At 40.5% G+C, this 25,188-nt stretch overlaps 1 protein-coding gene across 1 annotated transcript in view; it reads right to left on the bottom strand.

The window, feature by feature from the left end:
* LOC126100478 (charged multivesicular body protein 1b) overlaps positions 1–19,604 on the bottom strand; it is a 44,106-nt gene extending 24,502 nt beyond the window's left edge. The window contains exons 1-2 of the mRNA XM_049911086.1: positions 19,323–19,604; positions 11,492–11,736 (exon numbers count right to left, since the gene is read on the bottom strand). Of these exons, the coding sequence (XP_049767043.1) occupies positions 11,492–11,736; positions 19,323–19,344 (267 nt within the window). The 5' untranslated portion in view covers positions 19,345–19,604. The remainder of the gene's footprint in view (positions 1–11,491; positions 11,737–19,322) is intronic.
* Between the last annotated feature and the right edge of the window lie 5,584 nt (positions 19,605–25,188).

Here is a 25,188-nt window from a genome sequence, read left to right as displayed (position 1 = left end):
TAATAAGGAAGTGCCATTTCATAATCGGGAACAAGACAATTGCGTCAACACCTTTCTGAATAATGAAAGGGTTGCTCAAACAGTCCACGGGTGTACTGCCAGTCCATAGTGTCCAACGGGCACAATATTGTGATGATCAGACATGTCGCCATAGTCAGGTGCGCTGATGAACTGAGCTCCTGAGGGTGGGCAGCCGTCTTAAATCCCCTGCCCCTGCAAGGTGTTCTCCCAGCGGTCTGTGGTTGCTGAGACGCTAGCGTCAGCATTTGTGGTGGCATCGGTGTAATTGCCTCGTCTGCCCTGGTCACCCATTTGTTTTCTTTGCTCAGTGTCTTTTTAATTAGACTCAATGCTGGTACCCATGCCTTGCTGAGGTTATAGCTGCAATCTCGGTTGATGAGTCTGTCCCTGGTACGAATTTTGATAGCCTCTCTAATAACGTTATCTCAGTATTTAGATGTCTGTGCCAAGACCCTGGTATGTCGGTAGTCCATTTCGTGATTTTAGGACAAACAGTGCTCTGCGACCGCCGACTTGAAGTACCTAAGATGAGTGTGCCTCTGATGTTCTCAGCAACGATCTCTGCATTATAGATGGTGCGCATCCTGTGCCCTAGTGGTTTTAGCACCCCATTTCTCTGCAAAGGGCGGTGGCACCTACCCGCATGCAAATACAGGTTGGTGTACGTTTTCTTCCTGTACACCCCGTGGCCCAGGCTGTCATCCACTCTTCTTTTGACCATGGCATCCAGGAATGGTAATCTTCATTCTGCTTCAGTCTCCACAGTGAATTTGATGTTCGGGTGTATGGAGTTCAGGTGTGTAAGGAAGTCTAAGAGCTAGTCCTTTCCATGGGGCCTGATCACGATCGGGTCATCCACATACCAGAGAAAACAAGTACGTGTCCATTTGGATGACGCCAAAGCTTCCTCCTCAAAATACTCCACATAGAAACTGCGTGAGCACAGGCAAAAGTAGGCTCCCCATTCTGACTCCTCCTGTTTGTTCATATTATTCTCCAGTAAAGATAAAATACGTGGAGGTCTGAACATGCCTGATAAGGTCGGTCGTCTTCTTGTCAAATTGGATATCTGAGTCTTTCAGCTTGAAGTTGTTGAGACGTTTTACGAAATCCACAGAATTACGCATGTGATAAGGGCATTTACCCACATAAGGGCTTAGTAGTTCTGCCAGGTATTTGATCAGCAAATATGTAGGTGCCCTAATGTTGCTGCAATTGGACGTAATGGCACCCCTTCTTTGTGGACTTAGGGAGTCCATTAAGTCTTGGCGGTACAGGTCCTTGACGTGTCAATTTCTTGGCGGCACCCTCTGGTAAATCCACATCCTTGAGAAGAGCCTAGTCCTTTTCTCCACCTTCTTTGTGGGGTCAGCATTGATCTACCTGTAAGATTCGTCATTTAGCAGGCTCTGCATCTTCTCAATGCAATCCTTATGGGAAAGAACAACTGTAGCATTGTCTTTGTCAGCCAGTAAGACAACAATCTCATCGCTCTGTCTCAGGTCTTGAATGGCTGCCCTCTTCCTGCTGGCAATATTCGACTTGATCGGTTTAGTTCTCGTCAGAACACGGCAGGTTTCCTGCCGTACTTCTTCAGCTGCTACAGGTGGTAGTCACGCAGCAACCTGTCCAACTGCACTGACAATGTCCGCTACCGGCATGGGAGCAAAATTGTAAATCCCTTCTCCAGAACAGAAACTGCATCCCCAGTCGGCTCAGTGTCCGTGAGATTGATGACCATCTTGCGTGGGGCCTCCAGCAATGGTTTGTCAGAGAGACAAGAGAATTGATATATCTGATGTCCCGAGGCCTTCTTAAATGCAGAATCAATGGTCACCCAGGTAACACCATCAATCCAATCCCAGGACCCGGAATTAAAATGATTGGCTAGCTGTATATGCAGTTTATGTAGTTCCTGGGAGTTGTACACAAGGCTGCGACTGGTAAAGTGCATCCTTTCACGAACCAAGGCAAGGCTAGCATGCTTCTTAATTCTCTTAGCTCGTGCAGGATCGATGTCATGCATGACCTTAGCAAAGTTTGGCACAACCTGATCGGCACAACACCTCTTCAGAAAAGCAAGAGCACTCAGCAAATGGCTCCTTTGGGGGTGCAGCTTGTCTAATTTCTTCATGCTGTTGATACATCTCCTCCCCGTAGAGATATATGATGTGATTCTTAAATTTCGCTGGGAGAAACTGAAGAATCACATCAATGAAAGGGTCGACTGTGGAGAAGTCTTGACCTTCGTCAGACTGAGAAACAACTACGAACTTTGGCACTTATGGAAGAAGTGTCTGTGGCTGAGATTCATCTAGATTTCTCTTGTGGGCAGAAGTTGAAGTAGAGAAAACCATTGCAAAAGTACCCCCATGATTAACAGCATCTCCAATGGCGCGCTTCTTCCTCTATGAGGACACTCCCGCCATAGGTGATTGTCCACACTTCAGGTCACACCTCTCGAGAAACATATGGAGGGACCAATCAGCACATTCAGAAGGTACCAGGTCGGGCATTCACCCCTCCTTGGGCCTGGCTTTTACCAGGGGGTATGTACGTGTCCTACTTGTCTACCTGGGATGGGGAATTACACTTTACACCATCACCGGCTACATGTGGGAATGCACGGGTCGGCCTTCAGACACGCACAGGGAAGAAAGAGAGAGAAAAGGACGAACAAAGAAAAGGAAAGGAGAGGAGAGAGGTCTCAAACGCCGCAGTGGAGAAGAGGGTAAAGAGAAGAGGCAAAGAAAACTGAAGGACAAAGGGAGGACAGAGGCTTTCCAGCATAGAGAGCAAAGAAGAGACACTACATCTTACAGTCATAAGCATCCGTCTCCAGACATAGGCACAAAACATATTCCCAAAGAGAGAGAGAAGGAAAAGGGATGGGGCGTGTGGAAGGGGGGAGGGAGATCGGAAACGGGGAGGGATGTGGAAAAGGAAGGTATGTAGCCCGGAAAGGAAAGAGAGCTGCACTAGCTCCGGGTCTCATGCTCGCCACACACGTATCCACAAAAGAGTTGTGAACCCCCTGGGGGACTGGATGAAGGTGTCTGACAAGACCGAACCCACACATACCTTGACAGCTCTGTCTTAAAAATTCCTGATGGAAATGGGCAGGTAGCCTCTGAAGTGCCATATGTAGAGAGTACAGAGGATACCAGTCCTCCAGCAGATGTCATTGGCTTTCTGCAAATCAAAAAGCATGGCCACAGTCTGGTATTCCTGCAGAAAACTGTTCATGGCATGGGTTGACAAAGTTACAAGACCGTCAAAACTACAAAACGGCATGCTCATAATCCACACTGTGTAGTGTTTAGTAGAGCATGAGAGTCAAGCCACCAAACCAGCCAGCCATGAATCATACATTCCATCACCTTGCAAACACAGCTGGTGAGAGGGTGGGACAGTAGCTAGAAGGGGGGGGTGTTTGTTCTTACCGGGATTAGCTATGGGTATGACAGTGTCCTCATGCCAGCCATCAGCCTAAATAAGACTGTACGTACAAAGTAGAAAGTGCTTGCCCACAAGAGTAAGGTGCTGCAACATCTGAATGTGAACATCTTCCAAGATCGGGATGAAGAGGGACCATAGTTTACCTCCCTCTTAGTAAAGGTGGCATTGTAACATTCACAATTCCGAGAGAAGGATATCACCCAAGCGACCTCCACTCGTGTCCAAGGGAGGAAGGCAGATTGATAGTGGTCGGGACTAAATCCCAGCAAAATAGCGGCCCCAGGTGTCGCAGATAGATAAAGGGTCCACAATGACATCATCTGCTGTGGTCAGGCCAGAAATTGGGGAGTCGACAGATGTTACCCCCACATAACGGAAGAGGGAGTGAAACTGATAAAAGAACTATTAAATGAATTCCAGTAAGCAACAACACTGTGCACGCAACTATTTATAACAAATACGGTTCGACATCAGAGGGTGATTGTTAAAAATGTGGGGAGCACATCTTCATGCACAAATCGTGTCATGGCACACGTCAGTCCATCAGGGGACTGTAACACGGCAGCATGGTAAAGATGAACTGCGAAGGATGAGCCATTCTACAGTGGTAAGGATAACGTTTATAAGATACTTTAAGTTGTCATCACAAATTCATGGCTTTGGCAGAGCTGTCAATATTTTATTTTGTAGATGGGTACAAATATTTTCTGTAGCATGTCTAAAATGATGTTTGTATAACCTGAAGAACACAATTATTGATTTGTTTATTTCTGCTAAGCATGTCACCATGCTCCCACAGCCGCTTTTACGCACTGCAATGAGGTGGGGTCCACGAAGTCCCCATGGTACCTTATGTGTCATGTTTTCCTGATGTACCATCAGAGGATTAACTAAAAGGATGCCACTGTATCATTTGCACAGTTTTCAAGGTACTAGCTACTCACTGTAATCAATTCTCATTATTCAAGCACGAAACTTTGTCAAAATCACCCTTCTCTTTTTTAATAACATCTAATAGTTTTTGGCATATTCTTTCACATCTGCTCAATAATTGTTCAGTCAAAGACTCTCAGCATAGTGATTGAAGAGAGTAGCTGTTTGGACAGAAGAGCGAAGTGTATAATCCCTGACATTCATTTGTTTCCAGTTGCAACCAACATTATCTTTCAGTATTATTTACTAACATGCAGACATTTTTAGGTCATATTGTTTATGTGTAATTATGGTATTGTGACTATAATAACAACAGAAGACATACACAGTATTTGATGCTAATAACAGTTTCGTTTATTAGTACGTATGCACACCAAACACAAAGTTGTCAACTAAGTTGGCAGTACCAAGAAAGCTGTTAGTACCAACTGACATGATTCCATTTCTGTGTAACAGCTACTCACATCAGCCATCAAACAGAGTTTTCCTAGAGTGAGCAATTAATATCAGGCTGTATGTTGACACCTACCAATGGTTCCGCCATTTCCCTGATGGCTGAATATTTTATCAACATTTCTGGGGATGAATATTATTTTCCCTTATGAAACAGAGTAGCTTTCTCTTATCATCCCTATCTGTGCAGCATTCTAATCAGACAAAGACCTTTACCTATCATCACACACCATGTTGCTTGTAAAACAATTTTCTTGCCATCTGGATCACATCCTTGACACTGCTCGTGTCTCCCTCTAATAGCAAGTTTTGTCCTTGGCATTTTCAACCAGTAACTACAGTGATCACAACATAGCAAAGCCCATTTCATGAATGGAAGAAAATTCTGTAAGATGATCACTCATTCCAGCAGACAGAAACGGTGAGTGGATACAAGCAGAAAAGTCAGCTGTGATATCATTTGCCCCATGCAAGATCCTTAGTTTGTCATCCTACTTTTCTACCATACACATTAACTTTAACAATTCCAGAAATTAGGCTTTCAAATTCTTATATCATGTCCATGACACACTCACCCCTATTTTGCAATAATACACAACGAACTGCTCTCTCTTGAACTTTTTCAGTGTCCTCCATCACTCTTATCTGATACAGATTTCATAACATGCAGCAATACTCCAGAAAATATTGAAAAAGTGTACCGTATTTACTCAAATCTAAGCTGCACTTTTTTTCCAGTTTTGTAATCCAAAAATCCGCCTGCGGCTTAGAATCGAGTGGAAAGTAATCGGAAGTTCTGAAATATGTTGGTAGGTGCCGCCACAACTAACTTCTGCCGTCGAATATATGTAGCGCTACACAGGCATGCTTTACAGGCACAAAGATAAATACTGGCGCCAAAACCTCTGTGTCAGTAAATAAATTTAAAAAAAAAAGATGGAAGACAAGCTTTTTTCTCCGATCCGAATTTCGTCCACTGCATTTTCATACATTATCCAACGAAGTAAATACAAATTCCGTATTTTTCATCTTCGAATATAGCAGCTTTTCAATGCACTACGAAAATCCAACTGGCAAGACCGTTTGCGATGTTTGTCAGTATGGCCAATTCTACGTTCTGATTTTTTTTCTACTTGTGAGAAGAGATGGTTGCTAATGGGAACTTTTGTGAATTCTGAATCACATGCAGTATTCTCTTCACCATAAGAATAATACGAATATAAACATTTTGCCATGTATTGTTTCGTGTTTGCTGCTATCTCATTTAACTCCTGTCTGCCTAATAAACTACGAAACTAGAGTGAGATAACACAAACGCGGAAGTATACACATATGTCATGTTCATATTCGTATTATTCTTATGCCTAACAGTGATACAGTCAGAAATGAAGCGCGTGCGGCAATTGACTAGATTTTTAAATCTAAGGTGACTAATTTCTGTGCAGAAAATAATGTACTAAAGAGGTGTCTGCAAAGATTTTCAAACAGAGAAAAATTGTTGCTAAACTCTCGTTCAGAACATCTTCTATCATATGCAGTTTATTATTTGGTTCTTGTTGATCGTTATCAAAGAAAGCAGCAGTGTAAATAACAACAAATAGCAGTCTCTTGCCATTGTTACGCTACTGAGACAATTACTCTCTTTTTTTTATTGTAAGCGGCTGTAGCACGCACAAAATCAAACCATGCCGAGAGCGGCGACAGGTCGTGAACATTCATTATCGGAATGCGACAAACAATGCATGACACAGTACAGTAATGCATTTTCAGCTTAGAGTGACGAAAACACCTATAACAAAGAGAACGGCAATTATCAGATCAAAGAAAAATAAGCAATCAATCCAAACCAGACGAAGCACGTGAAAAACAAAGGGTACCCGTATAAATAAGGACGGAGCGCCTGACGCATAGCAATGGCTACCTGGTAAAGCTTAACTGCTAAGCTTACGGCTCGAACCAAACTACTGTAGCTGTATCGTCATTTATTCGACCTGAATTGCGTCTCATATTACAATGGACCAACTTTGTTTCGATTTGGAGGTGCGGCCTAAAACTTTTCTCTCCCCTTGAATTTCGAGTCTCAAATTTCAGCTGCGGTTTAGATTCGGGAAATTTTTTTTTCCTTTATTTCGAGTCTCATTTTTCTGGTGCGGCTTAGATTTGAGTGCGGCTTAGATTCGAGTAAATACGGTAGTGTAGCCAGTCTCTTTAGAATGCCTGTTGCATCTTCTAACTGTTCTGCCAATAAAACAGAGTCTTTCGTTCCCTTTGCCAAAAATATCATCTATGAGAGTGTTCAAATTTAAGTTATTCATAATAGTAATCCCTAAATAGTTAGTGGAAGTGATTTGTGGGATTCAACATGTAACCAAAATTTAACAGATTCCTTCTATGCTCATGTGGATGACCTCACATTTTTTTCATTATTTCAATTCAGTTACCACTATCCACACCATACCCACAGCTGCACTCATATATCAGTAGTTTTGTTATAACGAGTAGCATCGCTGTCGAGCAGTATATGCAGAGGGTGATGGGCAGGAGCAGACACCTATGCATTGTTCTATTAAAGTAGTTATACATTATAAGTGCATAATAATCAACAAATTGAACAATTTTTTTAACATGGTTTATGTACACTGGTGTAAAAACATACCATTCCCTACTTCAACCACTTAGGGGTTTACTACTACTACTACTACTACTACATCTACTACACCACCACCACCACCACCACCACCACCACCACCACCACCACCTTAATTAGCATTTGTTCCTCCTCAGGGTTTAAGCTATCTATCTCCATGCCAAATTTCATCACAATCTGTTCAAGCAGTTTAGTCGTGAAAACTTAAAAAACACACACACACACACACACACACACACACACAAACACACACACACACTCTCTCTCTCTCTCTCTCTCTCTCTCTCTCTCTCTTTAGCATTTATAATATTAGTGTGGATTAAGTAACGGGTTCCCTACTTTTTTGTTCAGGAAATTTTACTTCTCACTTCAGTATGTTGCAGGGACACACATAGGAAATGAAGTTTTGGGTATGGACAAAGTACATCTTACAATAAATCCACCACTGTCAAAGACTAGCATTCTGAATTTATCATATTTATATCAAGACAGATGAGCAAGTAATGTTTAACATCCATCTATTAGACTTTTACATTCTGCTCTGTGTACTTACAAGTTTAAACTTTTTGTTTCTGATGTACACTGAAATTTGCCAAGACAGTGTGAGATACCAGGATTACAGAAGCATCAGATTCCATCCACCTGCTTTGACTGATGATTTCATCATTATGGCAGAAACGGTTTCTTCCAGCAAATACAAAATGACAATGACGTCATTACAGACATACGCCAACAAACACGAAGAAAAATAAAAATGACACAGTAATGTCTCACTCCACAAATAAAACTAAACTAATGGAACAACCACAGGAAATTGGTGGTTTACGATGGGGACAAGCTAAATATATAACAATAAAAAACAAAAAAACACCGCAACATCCCAAAACATAGTTTACATCCACATTGGAGCACTAAAATCAAGCAGAATACAACAGTCTACAATGATTAAGTTTAGGTCTTAGCAGTCAGCAGTTTCTTTATTTCCCAACATTACTTCATTCACTGTGATCTGGCTGCTCGTTATTCTGCAGATATGACATATTTCCTCCATTCTGATGGTTTGAATGTCAGCCATGTGTATTTGTTCTTCAGAAGAAGTTTCTCTTCTCTGTGTTGAATTTGACGTGTGGTGATGTCCAGTTCACCCAGATCAATTTTTGCTTCTTTAAACCTGATGTTTTTGGTTTTACTGTTCCAGAAGTAGTCAAAAAGTTGCTTCAGGATTCTAGTATTTGGTAGGCGAGATATGTGGCCAAAAAATGCAATCCTGATTTTCTGCATTGTATCAATAATGGATTCATTTTCTTTATACACTACTGAATTGGGCAAACGTCTTCACTGCCCATTAACTTGATGTTTTTTACTGATAATTGTTCGGAGTATTCCTCTATCAACTTTCAGCAATTTGTCAGTTGCTGCTTGAGTATTTGGTTTGAATAGTGTTTCACTTGCACATGTCGCTTCTGGTTTAACAACGGAGGAGTAATATTGAAATTTAGCATTTATTGAGAGAGATCGTTTTTTGTAGGTTGGCCATGTGTTTCTCTGTGCTCGCTGTAGTTTTAATGTTCTACTATCTTCTGTTGATGCTCTTTCACTGGCATTCCAGGTGATAATCTCACCAAGATATTTAAACTTACGGGATGCGTCAACTGGGAAGCTGGGCATAATTTCTGTTTTCTCAAATGAAATTTGCAATCCAACCTTTGCTGCTAATCATTCTAGTTGTTCTATCTGAACCTTTGCTTCATCTATATTGTTTGCTAACAGTGCAAAATCATCTGCAAATGCAAGACAGTTAAATTGAATCTTTCTTCCAATCTTAACAGATGGTGGGTATATCTTTTCCATTCATGCACAATTTTCTCCAGCACACAACTGAACAATAATGGAGACAATCCATCGCCTTATCGAAGGCCAGTATGAATCTCAAAAAGTTCAGAGAATTAATTTCTGATCTTCACCCTAGCTTTGGTATTTCAAAGGGTGACTGCAACAAGGTTGACAAGCTTCTCACGTAAACCAAATTCTTTAAGAATTTACATAGAGATTCACTATGCATACTATCGTAGGCTTTTTTACAATCGACAAAGGTGATCACCAGCTTCTTATTCCTGACCCATTGATGTTTCATTATCCATTTGAGACTAATAATGTGATCAGGACAGCTTCGCCCTGAACAAAAGCCTCCTTGATATTCGCCTAGTTCACCGTCAAGCTATTCATGAATTCTGATCACAGAAACTTGGAAAAATTTTATAAGTAATATCCAGCAGGGATATACTCCAAAACAAATAATATACAAAAAAAATTAAATTACAGCATTCTGCTACACCAATAAAACCACAGGAATCTGACATTTTCCTTGACCTATATATCTCAATCACAGCCACCAATACAAAAAAAAAAAAAAAAAAAAAAAAAAAAAAAAAAAAAAAAAAACACCTACAGCTCAGAAAAGTGGAATCGGACATATCCCTTGACCTTTATAGCTCAACCACAGCTATCAATACCAAAAAATCAACACCTACAATCCCAAAAAGTGGACTCTGATATTTCCCTTGGCCTGTATAGCCTAACTGCAGCTACAGATATCAAAAAATCAGCACCAACAACCCCATTTCTCTTGACCTATGTAGCTAAACTGCAGCTATTGAAAAAACACAACACCTACAACTCCGTAAAGTGGAACCAAAACGCCAGCAATTCACAAACCCAAATACCCCATATTAGCTACATCAATTGAAACACAACTGACCTACCATAAATACACACCTAGGTTGGCCACACACCCACACATGCAAGTGTGCGCCATATTCAGCAAGAAGAACGAACATCTGCAGAAGCTTTATGACAGACATCATATCATCACCCATCTCAGAACGATAACGATACACTCACGAAATTCATTGTCATATCCATACCTAAGAAATTAGTGCGCTCTCTCTCTCTCTCTCTCTCTCTCTCTCTCTCTCTCTCTCTAACTCACTGAAAACACTTCTTCAACCTATGTTACCGCGCCAACCATCTAAACTCAAAACCAATTAGCACAATGACGACCAAAACTTAAATGAACCCAATACCACATGTTAAACTCAGCACATCCACAGCCACCACCAGAGGGCAACATCAAATGCAACAACACAACATCTACAAACACAACCAACTCGAAAACTCCACATTGTAGTGATGTCACATACCACTATTCCATTACGTCACTAGTCAAAGCAGGCGGGTGTGTCACTTCCTTTGACCCGAGACAACAATTAAAAACCACACTCAGGGTGGTCGCGTAATACACTTGTCAATTCAATATGCCAATTTTTATGTCAGTCTTGCAATTTGGTACTACTCGCATAATGCTACGTGCTTCACTGTTTACTGAGATTAGCTTCGTCAACATTTCTGCAACACTGATGTGAGATGAACAAGGATATTTTGAGAATACAGACAGTGAGCTATACTGCATGAAACAGAATATAGAAAATGAGCTAGACTGCACAAAACAATCCTACGCTAAAGTCATTTCAATTCTGACAAAGGTCCACGTGGTCTTAAGAGAATCTGGCATTTCAAAGCTCAGAATGTGTTTCTGAATACCGCAGAAAAATGGAATAAAGACATGCATAGTTCTGCCACATAGCTGTCAGATTCATGCCATGTATGAATTGTGTCACATTCCTTCAGTGGATAGCTTGCTTTACACATCCAATGGCCAAATTACAAATTTTTACAGCACAACTGTCTACTGAGCAATCACATCAATCAAGTTAACTAGTACTCACCTTCTAGAACTACACAGAATGTTGTTGATCCAAGAAGTATTATCTTTTAGCTGAATTAATTCCAAAAAAGGACTAACCTTATTATCACCAGTAGTCTATGGTTGTTCCGAGTAAGACCCTCAGCTATGAATTTTGTTCATAATGATGGATCAAATACACAGTTTCACAAAATGATATTAAAATCAACATTTACCCGTCGGGTTGTGAGAGCTGACTGTACACGGCTGGCCACAGCATCAATTCGGGCACTCATCCGGAGGTAGTTGAGTGCCTGGTTCTTCTGCCGAATAGCATTTTCAGCATGGATTCGTGCTCCTTCCATATTGCCCTTCTGGATGGCCTTTTTACATTTAGTCTTCTCAACTCGTTCCTCCTTCTCACATTTTTTTGAGTTTCTTTCAAGCTCTTTGACAGCAAACTTTAAATTGAACAAATGCTCTATTGTGATCTGTTAAGGCTGCATCCAGATATTCAAATTTGATTCAGCTACACATTGTTTTTAGTAACACATTCAAGACAGATAAACCAAAATAAATTACTTTTCGCCATTTATAATCCAAAAATGAAAATGTTCTTCACAGTAAACAGATTACATAACAAATCCACGGCACGAGCAAAAATCATGCTTTATACATTGGAGAGAAAATGTATTCACCACCCAGATGCAGGACACACAGATAAAAGAAGGCTATAATTATGCAAGGTTTTGGAGCCAGTGGCTCCTCCTACTGGCAGAAGGGTTGAAAGGGAAGGAAGGGAGATGAAGGAAAAGGACTGGAGAGGTCTATTGTCAAAAACTGATTGCTTTTGTTGTTGTGCTACACATATTGTAATATTAAATGTAAAAGAAAGGGTCATCATGTTGTTTATATTCATATAGCTCATTACCAAGTTGTAAAATTCCACAAAAATTATGAATTAACATTAATGTGCTAATACAAATATTATTAGAGTAAAAGCTATCATTTTTAAGAATACTTGTGAAAGTATTTTTCTTCAATGGAGTAGACTTTCGCAAAAAGTTATTTAATTCGCACACGTGTACTGGAAAAAAAAGGAAACTATCTCGATTGGTCAGAAATAGCTCTGATACAAATGCTATAGATCACTGCAAAACATACTGCAAAATATTGAAGATAGTACTACAAACATCAGAGCAAATGTATAATCAGAAAAGGTAGTCAGAGCAGATAACAAACAAAAGATTTTGATAGATACAGTGAAGGAAAAGACTAGTGGAACCAGAGATGAAGAGGGGCACATAGCATTAAGAGTAAATGATGCGCGAGTAATAGATGTGTGCATTGTTGCTGAAATTTTCAATAAAGCACTTGATAACTGTTACTGAAAAGACGCGGCTTTCAGGGACAGTGGATGCCGCCATGGACTATCTCAGACCAGTCATGTACAAATAACTATAGTAATATGTCTGCTTGTGTCTGTATATGTGTGGATGGATATGTGTGTGTGTGCGCGAGTGTATACCCGTCCTTTTTTCCCCATAAGGTTAGTCTTTCCGCTCCCGGGACTGGAATGACTCCTTACCCTCTCCCTTAAAACCCACATCCTTTCGTCTTTCCCTCTCCTTCCCTCTTTCCTGATGAGGCAACAGTTTGTTGCGAAAGCTTGAATTTTGTGTGTATGTTTGTGTTCGTTTGTGTGTCTGTCGACCTGCCAGCACTTTCATTTGGTAAGTCACATCATCTTTGTTTTTAGGTATATTTTTCCTTCATGGATTGTTTCCTTCTATTATAACTATAGTAATGCACGTATAACCCTCACTACTCCAGTAGAAGTAATGCCCAACATAAAATTCTTCAGATTAAGAAATTTTAGTGGCTATGAAAATATATCATCCAAGCTGATTAAACAGTGTGCCTCTTATTGTAGTTACATTTTACGTTATTTGTGTAACCAGACTTATCAGTGGAACATTTCCTAAATGCTTGAAAGATGCTGAAGCCTGAAGGTTCAAAATTCTGTCCAATTTCACTTTTGTCCACATCCCCAACACACGTCTGCAATCTCAGAGAGCTGAAACTACCAGCTCTCAGACTACAGACGTGAGTGCAAGTTGTGAGTGCGCGCGTGTGTGCGTGCGCGTGTGTCTCTACTGCTGACGAAGACCTTAATGGCCAAAAGCTATGATTGTGTGAATCTTTTTATTGTGCCTATTGCGACTCAACATCTCCGCTATATGGTGAGTAGCAACTTTCCTTCTCTCGTATTGTTACATTCCACGTGGATTTTCCATTACAGATAAAAAGTTATTTTTGTGACTTCTCCATATACAGTATTGAAAAATGCTGCCTATTATTTAGTATACATCTGAAAACATAATTGTAGTTATGAATGAGACCACCTAATAATTGAGAGGTAACAGGTTCAAATCATACCCCAAGCACACTGATCTTGACTGCTTACTTTTTCTGAATGGCAACATGCAAATTCTAAGATGATTTGTGTAACAAAGCTGTTATTCACTCACCACTTTACTGAATGAACCAATGCAATGTTTTTAAAGTGGCTAAATGTTACAGCATATTTACAAAAATATCTGTCCATGAATCAAACATATATTTTTTCATTATTTGTGAATATTTTATGATTCCATGGCAATAAACTTATAGTGACCAAGTATCAGTATATTTGAACATAGGACTGAGAAAGAGACTGGTGACTGGTCAAAATTTTGTTTAGAAAGCTGTTTTAGCATCATCTTAGGTGATTTTGTGCAACCAACATTCAGAACACACAAATCAGTCAGTGAAGGTTATCATCATGTAACTAATGTAAAAACAGCTTACGCATCATTGTTGCAACATTGCCGGCATTGATTTTTCGTTTCCACTGCATTATAAAATACAAAGCAGTTAGCAAGACATTATGGATGTTATACAATCATGTGCGTAAGGATTATCCTAAAGTGTCCACAAATCCATGTCTCAAATTTTTGTTCACAAGTAATTTTATCCGGTATCACTGTTCTGAGGCAACAAATACATATCCTATGTTTACTTACTCTACTACTCAATCAGTGTCATTTGATTACAGATGCACAATTTTCATGCTGTGTATTCTTAGGTTTTGTCACACTTAAGCATTTTGAACGGTTATTACATGTGACGTGTTGAATCCACTCACTGTCATGCATTAGCGTTTTTTTCCTTTGTGCAGGTAAAAAAATGAGTTCATCCTGCTGAGTCGGTGAAACCACCCACATGCATTTTGTTACACATGCGCAAGTAGGCTATACACTGCCAAATCACAGTTAAAAAATCACCGACTTTGTGAAACAGGCAGATCTCTGTTATTTTGGTACAGCTTAGAGACCAAGATAAGCTGGAGATCTCCATAATGTATGAAAACATGTGGAGTGTTTAAGACAGTGGAAAAATGAAGCAAAATGACATTTACATTTCGGTGTGCCTATGGTGTGCAAAGAGTCCATGAAACACCACGAAGACTTATTTTATGTAGTGAATGTGAAAGGGTTCAATAGTTACAAAAACCGTAAGTGGGAAGACCCAGATTCTGAATCTGCAAGATGACCTCTGCTGCAAAATGAAGATGTCTCCACTGTTTACTAAATTGCCTGATGTACCCTTTTCAGACAATGAAAAAATGCAACACATAGACATGGGAGCAGTGGAAGTGAATGTGACAAATGCACAACACCTCAGCCACCAAGAACTGAACGATCCAGTATGAGACGTCAGTTGCCGAAGTTCTAGTTTCAACAGTAAAGGATAAAAACTGTCTACAACCAGATGCTAAGATAACAGCTTATCAGACAAGAAAAGCAACTTCTGCAATACTTTGGTCAAGATGATGAACTTTTATAGCCCTACTGCAACATTTCAGGACTACTCCACGAATTGGGATACTGACCACAACAGGTCCATCAAAAGCTTAAAATGCATTTTACTGCATATCAGTAAACATTATGCTAGTCTGCTAACTGTGCACTCAACACAAATTACCAAAATATACAAAAATGTCAAAATGGTCAGGCAAAAGTTCTCTTTTCAGAAGCACCAGTGGTTTAATTGATCTCAGTAAAGTAAATCTCTTGCTTGGCCAGAAAGCTGGACATGCAAAATACCCCTATATCATCTGCATGCAGGATAGCAGAGCAGCCCAAGAACACTGGGAAAAAGTGACATGGCCCTCGAGGAAAAATATGACACTGTGTGGAGAGATGCCATCAATGAGCCATAGGTTGACAAAAGGTACATCATACTTCCACCTCTTCATATCAACCTAGGACTGATAAAGCAACCTGTTGCAGCTTTGACTAAAGATGGCAGTTGGTCCAGATACATTTGTGAATCACTCTATGGTCTAAGAAATGCAAAGCTGAAGGCTAATTCCTTTGATTGTCTTCAAAATCAGAAACTCACCAATGATCCAAATTTCACACAATCTGTGACTGATACAGGAGCTTCTGCCTGGTGTGTTTTTGTTGGAACTGCCAAAAACGTCTAGGGTAACAGGAAAACAAGCGACTATGAGGAGTATGTTATTAATTTTTAAAAAATTGGGGTTGTAATATGAGCATCCAAGTACACTTTCTCTATAGTCATCTTGACAAATTTTCTGAAAACCTGCGTGATTACAGCGAAGGACAATGCAATATGTTTCACCACAACATAAAAGTTATAGAGGTAAGGTATCATGGTAGATGGGATATGCATATTGTGATGGACGACTGCTGGCACCTACAATGAGTCTATTCTAATGAGCCACTTAAAAGAAAACTATACACACGAAGCTTTACCATAAAGTAGTTATTACAATGTAATTCAGTTTGCTGTGTATCCATATAGTTCTGTCCTCATTCTGTATTTCACTTTTATTGTATGTGACTGATTATTAGGTATAAATTTATAGTGTCATCCTGAACGTTTTTCACTGGAATCTTTGATTAATGCAGAATCCTGGTACTTCCAGGTGGAAGTGACAAACATATCCTATTACACTTATTTCAGCCACTCTCAAGTCAACAAGTAGTTCCCAATCTGGAATAAAATGCACTGTTTGTGCATTAGATATCTCACTTCCAGATTACAGGGAGCCCACTGTATCCCAAAAATCTAGAGTAAATCTGATAAAAATGGATGACATTTTCAACATCAGTGACCTTAACTTACACTATAAATATTGGAACTTTACTGACCGAAAAAACCATTGTTGATCACTGTTACCCATAATACACATTGTAATCAGATAATTTCAAACTCATTATATGAATCACACCAAAACTGATTACGGGCCAATGGGAGTGTCCGATTCCACCCATCTGCTTTGACCCTTGATGTAAGAGTGTTGTTGTGCGTGACGTCATTACAGCACAGTGTTTATGAGTTGGTTGTGCTTGTAGATGTCATCATGTTTCGTGTTGACCTCTGGTGGTGGTGGTGGTTGGTGTGTGTGTTGGGTTTATTTGAGCCTTGTTGTTGGATGTGTGAAGTCGTTGGCAGTGTCTGTGGTTTCAACATAAAGTTTGGAAGTTTTTTCAATGAGTCATCAATGTTTTTGTTTACATATTTGGTGTTTACGTTAGATGTTATTGATTTGTAGTGTGGTAAGACATTTAACTTTTGTATGTGGGTGTTTGGGTGGGGGGGTGAGGGGGGGTGGAGGAAGTATTTATCCCCCCCCCCCCCTCTCTCTCTCTCTCTCTCTCTCTCTCTCTCTCTCTCTCTCTCTCTCTCTCTCTCTCTCTCTCTCTCTCTCTCGAGTTGTAATGTTCTGTGTATTTATGATGTACTGAATGTGTTTTAACTTATGTAGGGATGTTTGATTTGAGGATTGTTCTAGCTTTGGTTTTATTTTTCGTAGTTGTAGTTGTGGGTAAATGACTGATTCCCATTTTCGTATTTGTAGGTGTTGGTGTTTTGGTACTGGAATGTTGAAAAATTGTTTTTTGTTCGTCAGTTTTTTGTTTTGGGATCATGGGGTTGTTTTTTCTCTCTTTCTCTCTCTCTTTTTTTTTTTTTTTTCCTAACACGCCCAATTTTGCGCAGTTGTCCCATAAGTTTGATTGTATTTTTGGAGAGAGATGTTATTGTCTTATTTACATGCATTTTTGTGTTTGTTACCGGGTGTACTGAGTGAAGTCATAGGCATGATATTGTAGATACTTAGAATAGCCATTTCTGCCATATTGACGATGTCATGGATCAAAGCAGATGGCTGGAATTGGACACTTCTGTAATCCACTAATTACACTTAATTAAATTATCATTTTATCCCAACAGTAATAATCTTTTCCTTTTTCTTGTGCCTTTGTCCCACATTGTCGTAGGGCTGACATGATTTTACAGATCTGGCATGGCTAGTTTAATGGGTGGCTGGATGCCCTTCCTGTTGCCAGTCTGTCACCCCCAGGATGGAATATGTATAACCTAGATGTCTGCATGCAGTGTTATTCACATAAAAGTGGGCAAAAGTTTTCTAAATGTTCGTGAACTGTGAAGGTGAGGTGGGACTTTGCTAACAGACCAGTGGCCACCTAATGGGGTGTGGGAAACGGCATAAAAACCATGTACAAACTGGCCAGCACAATGACCTTCATCGTTAATTTGCCAGGCGGTTTTAATACAGGAGGGCAGCACACCTCCTTGTCTTGAAATGGCGTTTTAACATGTAAGTTACAGCTATATGGACAGATATTGCAACAGTAATAATAAAGATGTTTTACGGATGGCACAAAAACTAGTCGTGTATACTGCTTAATATGGTCAGACTTTTATCTCAGCGCAAACAGTAAAGCAAGCATACATATAACCATGAAGTCTTTGAGGACATCACTTTGAACAATTGTGTGTACAATGTATAATTCACAAATTGACCTGATACAGACCTTATAGTTACTTGCAATGTCAAATATCGAGTACAAGAGAGATGAAAGATGCATTACACTACCTGCATTGTGTTTCACGTATGAAGCACATGCTGCATCTGGCATTGCGTGGGAACTAATACCAGGGACATAGGCTCCATCTGCAGCACACACTCATTCCTCTGACTCTGGCAGATGGGTATGTTTTAGTCACACTAACTGAATCAGGAGTGGCTTGAAAAGAAGCCCAGTCTGAGAAAATCGTGCACCATTTGACACTTCAGATGGTTATGTCGGCAGCATGTGCTCAGTGCTGTGCACAAACTGAAATTGAAACTGCACAAAGTAACAGAGGGAAATCACCTGACCAGCTAAGAAACTGTTGCAGCTGACTATTGCAGACTATGCGCAGTGGAGAGGTTGATTGTAAAAGACTTTTCTCTCACTTTTAAGCATGGCTGCAATTGTTGGAGTATGTGACCTCAAAGAACAATCAAGAACAGAGTTCTAAAAATCCTGATCAGTTACATCCAGTGCTTCTGACAGGTGTGAAAACAAGAGTGTGGTGCACAATTAGGGCAGCATGAATTACTGTGCTGAACCGGTTCTCCAAACCATAAATTCTGATACGTATGTGATGAATAAAAGTGCAACACCTTCTTCTTCTTCTCATTTGATGTAGGTACCTAGAGCAATCATAGAGCACATACCAATGTGCCTATGAAAGTGTTACAAAGACTAATAGCACTCAATGCGCCTACTTCCTGATAATTTAAAACAGTTCTCTCTATAAGTTCACCAATCCCATCTTCACAATGTTTCCGACAATAACTGTTCACTCTATTTAATTTTAATATCAAGTTAAGATGTGACAACATTTTTGCTGGAATTTACATACTGTTCTTTGTTTGAAAATATTATACCTGCAGCAAACATGGAAATTCTTAGAAAATTCCATCTAACATGCAATCGCGACGAAATGTTCAACTAACTTCCTCGGCATAAATACAGCCCTATGTGATTATGAGTCATCGTACGTCTCATGATATACGAATACATTACAATATAAAAACCATTTAAAGTAAGGAAAACACAAATACATGTGAATGTTGATTACAGTAGTTTGGTTGACAAACTTTTGTGTACAAATACATTACAATATAAAAATAAAGGATACTTTCCATCGACGAGACAGACATTGCTACCGCAAATGATTGGACGAAGAGCTATACCACGTAACGATGATGATATAAGACGTACTGTCAGATGCGTTGGTTCTTCTATCTCTCGTCTGCACAACAAGCAGACGTCTTTAATCAATTAACAAATACACTCCAAATATTAACAAACACAACTGTCACCTCGCCCAGAGAGTACGTTGAGCAAAAACTGTGGCCCAAAACCACAGTACAATAAAACCAGAGTGACTGTGGTAGAATTCTCAGAACTGCTGTAAACCAGAGGCAATATTTATGCGCTCATTTTATGAATGGCCTACAAAGAATATTTTTATGTGTATATTCCAGTTTCGCATTATAAGTTTTAACTGATCAAAGATTCATCCATTTAAAACAAATACCGTCGTAACAAACTAAGCCGTGCGGTCGATCGGCAACACTCTCTGCTGTTACATCCTAAACGAAATCATTACATTTTGCTGGGTTGAGATATAGAATAATCCCCGTTATGTCGTTAGCCATAAAGTATTATTGATAAAACATTCAACATGTTTACATGGAGCTCACAAAACCGGATTTCGTTAACCGCTTTCTCATTGTAACACCTCCGAAAAACTGTTTTCGAAATTCGGTTTTCATCTTACGGACGATGTGTCGCATGTAATTGTAAACGTAGTAATTGAATGCAATGTATACGCGTAAACAGAGTTTACGTCGTGCTCGTAGTCGTTATTGCACCGGCAGTGATTTGCTCTTTCGCTTTATTTCGACAAATTTTAGTGTGGTTTGTTTTTTTTAATTAAAAAAATTAATACAGCTGCCTTTGCGTTTGAAAGGTCTCATACGCTGAAATTCGTTATTTTGTAACTCCAGAGAATATCGTACTACACAGGAGGATCACTTGTGTTTTAGGGTTCAAAATGAAGTTTTATATTCTTGTGGAAATGTCTGAAACAGGTTGTTGGTCTGCACTGTCAGTACCTAGAGCCGCCCTTGCTCATGTAGAAATTAAGACTTAAGTCGTCTACAGGCATTGAAATAAGTTAGTGGTGAATGTTGAAAATATGTGCAGGACCAGGACTCAAACCCAGATGCTGTACTTCTTTGGAACGGTTGCCTTAACTGTATCTGAAATATGGACACACTTCCCATCTGACTCAAATGCTTAACCTGTCAAACATAAATAGCAACCCCATCCATTAGCCCCACTGTTCATAGGATTCACAAAGACCTGCAGGGGTTCAGAGTAGGCTATATGGGGCATCTGCACTGAAAATACCTAGAGCTGCCCTTGCTCATGTTTATATGGATGTGTGGTGTCTGTTCTGTCAGACACATTCACTGGCCCTTCCCACCGATACTAGGCATCCTTTAGTATTCACTGGCCATGGTATGATGATACTTCATCAAACTAGCAGGGTCTACTATCCAGACACGCAGTGTTTAAGCTCCAGCCTCTTACATTGGTATCCGCTTCACTGATGTTGCCACCTCATTCTGCTGTAGGTGTGTCATGTAGTGTAGCGCTGAGAGACAGTGACCCAATATACCAATCCAGAACAGGACGATACGGTCTTTACATAAGGACAGGCAAATGGCAATGGGTGGGTGGCAGCATGACTGTACTGGGAAAAGTACTATTGCCAATAGCAATCACACCGTAAGCTATTTGCGCCAGCATTTTGTTATTTGTGCGAAGCAGGCTCGTTTATGTAAATGTGTAATCATGAAAGGCAAATGTGCCCTTTACAGATCCAAGTGTTGAACACTGTAGAACATAACAGCACTGGGCAAGTGGCGTGCCAGCATTGGGTAAGCCAGACAATGTGTGGAACATTCTCCACAGCAACTGCCATTATCCTTATCACTTACAGCAGGTGGACAAAAATATGGAAAAACAACACATTACTGTGGCTGATATTGTTTGGGGAATTTCATGAATCCACCACAAAACATTAACAAGTTGATAATACTCCACTTTATTAGTAACGTGATACAATACTCCTCATAGCACAAAACATAGAATATAATACACTCACAAAGAACCAAGGGACAGTCATACAGTTATGAAGAGTGCTTCACGCACTGTGTATAAACATGCACACGCCGTGCTGAGGTGCTCAGTCTTGGCTTGGCAGCCATTGAGAATGGAGCTCCTGTTGGATGTTACTGCCAAGTGTGAATTGCACGCAGTTATTTGGTTTTTAAATGAAAATGGTACTGTGCCAATTGAAATCCATCGCCAATTGACGGAAGTGTATGGTGAGTCGTGCATGGATGTCAAAAATGTTGGCAAGTGGTGTGGAGAGTTTGCCGCTGGTTGGACCAAAATTCATGAGGAACAAAGGAGCGGGAGACCATCAATTTCTGAGGAGACAGTGTTGAAGGTTGAGCAAAGCATGCGTGAAGATCGGCAGATCGCCCTGAATGGTCTCTGCACATTGGTTCCTGAGGTTTCCCGAAGCACCAATCACAGAATTTTAATGGAAACATTGAACTACCGGAAGGTGTGCACAAGATGTGTGCCATGCATGCTGACTGAGGACCACATGCGGCAACGAGTTGATGTTTCCTGTGCATTTCTTCACTGCCTTGCAACTGAACGTCCACAACTTTGTAGACTCAATTGTCATGGGTGATGAAACCTGGGCATAGCACTTTACACCTGAGACCAAGCAGAAGAGATTCATAACTTTCTGAACAGCATGGCGGCGAGCTGGCATGACATGGGCATACAAAAACTGCCACAGCGTATACAAAAATTCATTGACAGAAATGGTGATTATGTCGAAAAATAGCTAAATGTTCAAACTGTAAACTGATGTAAACCACTGTAGAAATAAACAGGTCCATGTACGATACTTATAAAAAATAGGGGACCTTACTTTTGGGATTACCCTTGTATAATATAAACAATTTCACGATAGTTTACTTACACAGCTGGAGTAGGTCTAGTAGATCCAGAGTCCCCAGGCACTACCGTATGACAACAGTGGACCACTGTAACTTAAATGGTTCAAATGGCTCTGAGCACCATGGGACTTAACATCTGAAGTCATCATTCCCCTGGACTGCTGTAACTGAACACATGTGAACAATCAATTATTGACATATAACAGAAGCGGAGTATTTTATATATAATACATAACACATGATTATTAGAGGCTACCCTCGCTGCCTCTGAATTGTCTTCATAATCGGCAGGTTTCAGCCGATCTATTGATACTGTGTCCATCTTGTCATTTGTCTCCACGCTGAAAAAACCTTAAAAGAACCCAGTCAATGTGGGGAAAGTAGCAGCCTAACTGTATTGTCTCTGATCCAAAGCGACATATATTCAAGTCGTATGGAAAAATATGGGACTTACACCATGTTTTAAAGTTTTTCGGTGCCAGAAAGTGTATATGCATCTATAGGTTGTGCAAAAACTTTACATAGTCTCTGATCTGCAAAATAGAAGGGAGTGAGGTCAAGAAGAAATCGCTGGATACTGGTACTTTCAACACTTCACTGTACACTAGCTGTATGGCAGACCATCCTGTGCCCTCTTTTATAGCTGTATATAATTCTAGTAAAATCAGTGGTAGTGTAGAAGACTAAGATTCCACATAGCAAGTCAATGCTGGCTTCAAAGTTTGGTGCCTACATTCCACCATTCTGTTGTTGGTGGGACAGTGGCTAATAGTACAGATATGTTTTGATCCACATATTCACAACAACTCTGCATATAATTGGCACTCAAATTGACGATCCCTGTCCCTGTCTCAAGTTGTTATCTGTGGGATGCCAAAATGCGAGACCCAATTACAAACCAAAACACGAGCCACGAAGATTGCCAAATATCCTGTGCAGGCATTGCCTCTGGCCATCTAGTAAAACCCATCATTTGGAGGGAGAGGGCCTATGAAATCCACATGCAAATGAGAACATCTCCCAGAAGGAGAGAGGATATCACCAATAGGAATCGAGATGTGCCTATTAATCTTGTACTTTTGACACTGTAGGCATTCCCTCACCCATTATCAGCAGTCCTGGTCACATGACTTTATCAGCTATGAATCACACAGTTGTCCTATTTCGAGGGTGTCGCCACTTAGCAGGAATGAACAAATGTGCCTTTTCTTCAGATATATCACACCAGATACCTTGATTTGAACCATGCAGCTGTAGGTGTCTGATGCATAAACTCGTTGAGGCCAGTCCATCTGCCAATGGACAAGGACCTATTCTGAAACCATGTCCACCCAATCAATGGCTGTAACCACCACACAGGAGCATTCTGCCATCACATTATCTTGCCCTGAGATATCTACACCTATATCTATAATTCGCAAACTACTGTGAAGTGCATGGCAGAGGGTACATCTCATTGTACCAGTTAGTAGGGTTTTGTCCCGTACCACTCACATATGGAGCACAGGAAGAATGGTTCTTTGAATGTCTCTGTGCATGCAGCAGTTATTCTGATCTTATTCTTGCGATTCCTAGGTGATTAATGCAGAGTGGGGTTGTAGTATATTCCTAGAGTTATCATTTAAAGTTGGTTCTTGAAACATTTTTGGTAGATTTACTCAGGATACTTCAAGAGTTTGCCAGTTCAGTTTATTCACTGTCTCCAAGACATTTTCCCACAAATCAAACAAACCTGTGACCATTCGTGCAGCCATTCTTTGTATGCATTCAATATCCCCTGTCAGTCCTATTTGGTACAGGTCCCACACACTTGAGTCGAAAATTGCACAATGAATCCTGCTTGGCATACCTTCTGTGGGAAATTAAGCTCTGTAACTTATCTGAGGGTAATTATCACCTGAGGAAAATAGAAAAAAATCTGATCTTCGAACCATAGACGAAAATGTTCCACCATTAAATAAATAGCTAGAAGCTCTCAATCAAAGACACTCCATTATTGTTCAGCAGATCTAGGAAAAGGTGAAGCCCTTTGAAATTATCAGGAAGTGGTATTTGCATGATGTTATATGCTTTTCCATATTTTTAGTCTCCTTTGTCACCCACAGTTTGTTTAGTGAAGTCAGAGAGAGCCACACAGTATTCCAGATTCCTAAAACTTGGCAGCATCATACCAAATGGATGTCTGTTTCTCAAATACTGATCTCAAGAGTTAGCTTACTGGTAGCCAGTTTGGCCAGGCTATCAACAAGTTCATTCCCCATGAGCCCAAAGTGGCTCGAGGTCCAGATGTAGCTCATTGAGCATCCACATTATTCGAGGGCATACAGGGAATCCTGGATAGCCATGACCAAGGGATGGCGAGGGTGACACTGGTTGAGAGCATGAAAACTGCTCAAGGAATCATTGTAGATGAGAAAGGACTCATTGGTACAGGAATAGATATGCTCAAGAGCGCAGGAGGTGGCTACCAATTTCACTGAAAACACTACAGCCATCCAGCAAGGAGTGCAGTTCAGCATGTCCCGTGTGAGTATAAGCAAAGCCTATGTGACCAGCAACCATCGAGCCATCACTATAGACTACTCCTGAATCCTGGGATGTACCAAGGATGGAGAAAAATTGTTGGTGGAGGGTCTCAGGACGAACTGAGTCTTTCAGACCTTGTAATATGTCAGGATGAAGCTGTGGTCAAATAATGCACCACAGAGGTGTATGTGTGTGGACCGAGAAGAGAGGCAGTAGAGAAAACAACTGGAGTTCAGAGGGGAGGGACTGGACACAGATCCCAATCATAACCCCTGACCTGAGCCACTATTGTGGGAGATGTATTTCCGTTTTTGGAAAGAGGAGACGGTAATTTGGATGCTTATGGAAGCATAATTGACAAGCTGTTGTTGGCACTTGATCCGCACTGGAGGGTCCCCAGCCACCACAAGTAAGCTGCTCACAGGG

This window comes from Schistocerca cancellata, chromosome 9 (genome assembly GCF_023864275.1).
Source record: "Schistocerca cancellata isolate TAMUIC-IGC-003103 chromosome 9, iqSchCanc2.1, whole genome shotgun sequence".
In the NCBI taxonomy this organism is placed as follows: domain Eukaryota; kingdom Metazoa; phylum Arthropoda; class Insecta; order Orthoptera; family Acrididae; genus Schistocerca; species Schistocerca cancellata.
Note: the sequence above shows the minus strand (reverse complement) of the source record. Positions and strands in the feature narration are given on the sequence as shown.